The sequence below is a fragment of the Gadus chalcogrammus genome, chromosome 1 (assembly GCF_026213295.1).
Source record: "Gadus chalcogrammus isolate NIFS_2021 chromosome 1, NIFS_Gcha_1.0, whole genome shotgun sequence".
In the NCBI taxonomy this organism is placed as follows: Eukaryota; Metazoa; Chordata; class Actinopteri; order Gadiformes; family Gadidae; genus Gadus; species Gadus chalcogrammus.
In genome coordinates this window covers 16214805-16220831 of record NC_079412.1, presented here as the reverse complement: position 1 = coordinate 16220831, position 6027 = coordinate 16214805, and the positions used below count along the sequence as shown (strand labels likewise).

Below are 6027 nucleotides of genomic sequence, written 5' to 3'. Positions count from 1 at the left end.
CTCTCTCTCCCGTTCTATCTGTCTTTCTCTCTCCCTCCCACTCTCACGCTCTCCCTCTCTCTCCTCCCCTTCTTGCTTTCTCTTTCTCTCTCTCTCTCTCTCTCTCTCTCTCTCTCTCTCTCTCTCTCTCTCTCTCTCTCTCTCTCTCTCTCTCTCTCTCTCTCTCTCTCTCTCTCTCAAAGACAAACAAACAAACGCACACGCACACACACACACACACACACACACACACACACACACACACACACACACACACACACACACACACACACACACACACACACGTGCAGATCAACACGATTGCCTGCTACCTGGCATGTCTAATACACGATTATGAGATAGAGACAATGCAGCCAAGAAGCCAAAGTGATGGTTTGGACTGATGGTGCCACCCCATCACTGGTGACTTCTTATGACAAGGACACGCTCTGAAGGATGTAGAGTGACACTTTTAGAAGGTACACCTAGCATTGGAAAATAAATTATTAAAATATGCTTCAATTCATTATTTTAATAATATTTGCCATATGTTAATCCAAATCTTCAGAGGATTTCTTATCAAATGCTCATGGCCAATCTACTGCTGCATAAAGGCTGACATTTTTTTGTCTTTATCATCCGCTTTCTCCTTTTTCAGTTCATCTAGCCGATCTACTGTACACTATACCGTTAAGATCAAGTGCCTGAAATAACCCAACAAGCTCATAGGATTTCCCCTAATACCATTACATTGCTACTGAGCCAGCAGGGCACACGCAACGAATTAGACAGTAGCAGTGGCAAGTCTGATAACAAACATTTGACAAAGATTATGATAAGCATAGTGTACCAAAAAAAAAGTTGTCACTATGAGATACTGTTAAGTAAGTGATAATAATAACGATAATAACAAATACAAAATAAAAACACATCTATGGCAGCTATTTATGCAGCAGCAAACCGTTGCAAGGTGTAAACTATGTGAACACGATAATTTATCATTCCATCTGCACCTCCGACTGCACCAGCCCGCCTGGGGCAGGTGCATGTGTGTTTGTGAGCCCACCTGCCTGGTCACATGGGTTTGTATGCATTACAACTACACTATTAATAGTATAGTGTGCTATGAATGTATTATTCATCCAGGTTTGTTTGTAGTCTGGTGGATTGGTGGTTCTGTCTAACATCAAACTATTTTGAAAACAACCCATATCCATTACCTCACACCGGATTCCTGTAATATGGGGGCGCCTCTCAGTGATCAGATGGATAGGGGAGGATAAGAGAACAGAGAGAGAGACGGAAAGATGCGAACATTGATTTACAATGCAAACAGGGCAAAGGCAAAACTATGGAATTGAATTGAATGTGGATTTACAACAGTCTTACAAACAAATTAAATCATTCTAAATGAACATAAGTTAAATGTGCAAATGACCTATACATTGGCATCCACTGGGGTGGATGCCAATCAGCTCATGGTAGGGCAGGAATGTCTTGCATAGTTCGCTGAAATGTAACACTGGGGCAAAGGAAACCTCCGCCCAGGCGGGATATATGAAACAATAACCACCGCTAGTGGAGCAAGGTCCCGGTTCGCTGGGCGGCATTACAACCGTGTATGAAATAAGCCTCTTTCAGTAAGTAGGAGAGGTCATTGTATGCAAATGTACTTAGATGACTGAGTAAAGCTGTAGCACCGAGAAATGCCCCCACCCACATGTTCACACGCACACACACATACACACACACCACCCATATGGGACGACCAATATCAACACCCCTTTCCTCGTCTAGACATAAAGAATAATCTCCCCAATTTTGGTTCAAATTATGGAGGTCTCCTTCAGTGCCTGAGTCCCCCACCAGCCCCCCTTCTTTGGTCTTCACTGTGACTAGTTTAAGGTAATCTGTACAATCTGTCTATGTATTCAGTTTAGGTCCAGTGTCGGGTAGAATTGTGTTTTTGCAATCTATTCTGGTTGAGGAATGATAATATTCAATACTTTGGATTGGTGGATGAGGGGTGTGGAATTAAACCAGACAGTCAGACCATATTTGGTCTGTTGACTGAGCAAAGGAGGGGGATCCTGTGAGAGTCCATTAAAGGTGAGGAAGAACACATTCCCTTTGCATAAGACAAACCAGTCTTATACAAGAGAGGAGGAAGAGAAAGAGAGTAGCGAAAAAGAGAGAGAGAGAGAGAGAGAGAGAGAGAGAGAGAGAGAGAGAGAGAGAGAGAGAGAGAGAGAGAGAGAGAGAGAGAGAGAGAGAGAGAGAGAGAAACAGAGAATGCCTCCGTTTTGCTAACCTCCCACCAAACTGACCCTCAGATTGGGCCACCCAGAACGACGGACGACTAAAGCAACACTTTTGCACATCTGCATGTTGATGTAGGCCTCTTTCAGGTGCAGTGATTCTGTCAGGAGTGCCCTCTGGTGCATTTAAAGGAGACATACAACTACAAAAGATAACATGAAGCCGCTGCTTTAAAGGGAGAGAGTGAGAGTGAGAGTGAGAGTGAGTGTGAGAGAGAGAGAGAGAGAGAGAGAGAGAGAGAGAGAGAGAGAGAGAGAGAAAAAAAAATAAAGAACAGACACAGATAGAGATAGAGAGGGACATCCTTTCAACAGAAACATCCCAGAGGACCCATCCCAGGCAGAAACTCATCGCTTACATAATTGGTCACAATGAGGTTATTTTTTTCTTATATTTTGGGGTTCTTTGTGTTTTGTTCTGAATTGGACCATGCTGCGTTATCCAGCAACATTTTCTTCCTCCAACAAACACACTGTTGTTTACCAGCTTTATTTTGGTCTGCCTGTGTGGCGCTTTCTCCCAGGACTCTGCCCTCAGGCTGGGGCCGGCATCTCATCTTCCGCTCGGAAATGGACATGAAAGCTGACTCACATGTAAATGAACACACATGGCTGCACACTCGGACAAATGAATAACTATTTATGGAAAGATTTTGCACGTGTTTATGCCAATGGCACTGGCACAAATGCCGTTGCCATTGGTATGTGGAACCTATATTGTAGGCAAATGATTTGACCCACTTTTATAAAACAGTGAAGGGTGAGAAAGACATCCTTGCTCTCTTCCCAATGAGAGTAAAGATCATACTTACTACAAAAGACACAGCATATTGGTCCATGGCCACAGTAACTTTAGCCTAAGGCTAAGAAAGACTAGCTGACACTGCCTACTGAAACTTTTGATCATACTAAACTACTGAATTTTAGATCATACTGAAGTCTGCATTTACATCTACCATATTGACATATTTGGATGTAGGTTGTGTCCTGTGCTTTTATAAGACCCAAATAAAAAACTGTTTTGTGAAATGACACAACTGGGACCCATGAGAAGTGATGAATTTACTCATCTCTTTTTAAGAGTCAGAGGGACAGAGAGGCATAATGAGTGAGCATGCGCATGTCAAAGATGCAATTAAATGCATTAACCTTGGACACCCCGATTCTCCAAATCTATGTAGCCATCTAGTGGCTATTATTGGAAACATGAAAAACATTTACGCTAAAGTTTAAGCTATAGTGATGCGGAAAACCAATTCAATTATACATACTTCTTTTATTAATATAAGTTTTATAGGTTTAAAGGTTTTCGAAACAAAGACAATTCAACAGATTTTTTTTGGTAGTAAAATAATGGATACAAAAATAATCAAACAAAAACAAATTCTGTTATAATAAATGAATCAATCCTGTGGGGCCAGCTTTGCTTTCTTGTGGCACACTGACGTTGGTTTTTCAATTTGATCTAGTTTCTCGTTTTTTATCTTCAACTTTGCCTTCTTAAGGGGCAGGCTAGCCTTCTTGTCATCTTCCAGCTTTATTGATGGCATTTCTTTCAGCTTCTGAAACTTTTTCAGGTCAGCGCAGAATAAAACCTAATAAAAAACAATCCACCTTATCATTTACAATGAAAGAGATATGATCAATTTAAATAAACCACCATAATAAATACCTACCGATTGTGCCCAGCCAGCATAAGGACCCCATAGCTGCCTGAAAAAATCCCCTGTATGAAATAAATGCATTGGATATTTATAGCATTTGTTTGCTCGCTGGAAACTTTTTGAAACTGTTGAAAAAGGAGAATTCATGCTGACCAATGTCTCTGTTAACTTTGTCAGTAAGGGTCTTTTGTGTACTGCCGGCGGCACATTTGTAGTCCCGTTTAGCGATCTGCCAAATGTGTGTATCCACGGGAACAGCATCCGCCTTGTCAAGGGACATGAGACAGGCACAGTCGGCCACCTCAACAACGGGAGACACAAAGGAGAGATTCAGAGACATTTTAAGTAAATTAAGAACATCACAGAGACATACAAGGCAATTGATGATTGACCAGAAATTGTTTAATTACAATTAAGACAACAATTAAATTGGTAAATTAGAAATTGACCAATAAAGTAATGGAAACAAATGGAAATTATGGATCATTTATAACTCTTGTGGTCCTAGGAGCAGTTGGGGAGAAGAATTCTTCCACCAAAGTCTACTCTAAATAAGACCAGCTCTTTTCCTCGAACCTTGAGGCCCACACCAGGGAGAGACCGCAGAGAGTTCCGGGCCTGAAGATACGGAGTCCTCCTCAGACCCTGGAGCCAGTCAGGCCCGTGCTGCTCCAGGATTTGTTTGGCACTCTGCTGCAAGAACCGAGCCCTGTATCCAAAACCCAGATCCCTCAGCAGCGCCTCCACTTTGTCATCTGCCAGTCAAAAGAAAGAATACCGATTTAAAAATTGTGTTTTACACATATACACACATATACATACATAAATATACCAGAAAAAGTAGAAATATACCAGCAATGGCCGAGAGGGACGGGAAGTCATAATAGGTGGTCCCATCCAGCTCACACAGTGGCTTGCCCAGGGACCTGCACAGGTTATCCACCATGCCCTGGATGCGGGAAATGTGGTTGTTGGAGGTACAAATGAAGGAAAACAAACACTCAGTTGGGTTCTGGCGCAGCATTCGAATACCTAGGGGAAAGAAAATAAATTCATCACATCACTACACACACTACCTCATATCATTTAAGCCTATGGGAAAATATATAAGCTCTAGGAACTACTTGCCTGTGAAAATGTTGGATATATGTTTGAAGTGGGGGTCTGCCAGTCCCCATTCTCTATATAACTCTTCCAGGTTTACATCTAATTGGAAATAATCCACAAGCATTTCTTCCTCTCCTTCTTTCTTGACGGTCACCGGTACATCAATCTCTTCCTCCTTTATGTTTACTTTCCATCTTTTTTCTGACTTGTTAAGCTGCTGTGCAGGACCGTCCGCTTTTCTTTTCCTGTTATCGACCTCTTTATGAGCATCTTTATTATTATAGACGTGATACCACAGTCGATCATCTGTTTGTGTTAGCGTCCAGACTCTTCCTCCCATCACGCCCGTCCAGTGTCCATCTCCCGTCTCTCTCCAGCTGTGAGTTGAGAAGACAATTAAGTGTGTTGTTCTTTTGGATTACTGTGTAACACTGTGCTATGCAGCTATGCATAGCATAGCTGTAACCTAACCGAACAAACCAAGAATGACAAACCTACCGGAAAGTTTGTCCACAACCCAAAGTAAGATCCAACCTGAGTTGAGACCTAGTACAAGCCATTGATGCCCAGGCTGCTCCCCCTACAGAGAGCCTTGCGTGTTTGGCCATGGTCGCGATGATGCTCATATCAACGATTCATACGCATTCCAGACTAGATAACTGTGTAATTATAGGTATTACAATTTTTAAAGGTTGGTTGGAAGTTCGTGGTCAATCATTTAAGTACATCAGACAATCTAGCCAATACATTTTGTTTACAGTCGGGTTAAAGGTATCAAAAATGATGGACACAAACGTTTCGCGGTGTCATATGCGTTGATACTGATGGCCAACCAAAACCTTGCAATGGGTTTGTGGCTTTTTGACTGAAGTGTAACTCCTTGTAACGATGTTCAGTGTACGAATGATTTTAGAAATTATATTCAGTGGACATTTTCCTTGTAAAATTGTTCGATGTAT

General features: G+C 41.9%; 1 protein-coding gene across 1 annotated transcript; it reads right to left on the bottom strand.

Moving 5' to 3' along the window:
- Positions 1–3551: 3551 nt before the first annotated feature.
- LOC130384265 (N-glycosylase/DNA lyase-like) lies at positions 3552–6026 on the bottom strand. The gene is made up of 7 exons (XM_056592381.1): positions 5567–6026; positions 5090–5445; positions 4814–4993; positions 4538–4716; positions 4115–4262; positions 3974–4023; positions 3552–3892 (listed from the first exon to the last, which is right to left on the bottom strand). The coding sequence occupies exons 1-7, from the start codon at positions 5692–5694 to the stop codon at positions 3701–3703; spliced, it is 1233 nt and encodes a 410-aa protein (XP_056448356.1). The 5' UTR covers positions 5695–6026; the 3' UTR covers positions 3552–3700.
- Between the last annotated feature and the right edge of the window lies 1 nt (position 6027).

What these genes read in the sequence shown, in the direction of transcription:
- LOC130384265 (XM_056592381.1), bottom strand. Translation starts at nt 5,694, where the DNA reads ATGAGCATCATCGCGACCATGGCCAAACACGCAAGGCTCTCTGTAGGG. An exon ending in TATATCCAACATTTTCACAG is followed by an intron (nt 4,994 to 5,089) that starts GCAAGTAGTTCC and finishes TCTTTCCCCTAG; the next exon opens with GTATTCGAATGCTGCGCCAG. An exon ending in CAAAGTTAACAGAGACATTG is followed by an intron (nt 4,024 to 4,114) that starts GTCAGCATGAAT and finishes TATTTCATACAG; the next exon opens with GGGATTTTTTCAGGCAGCTA.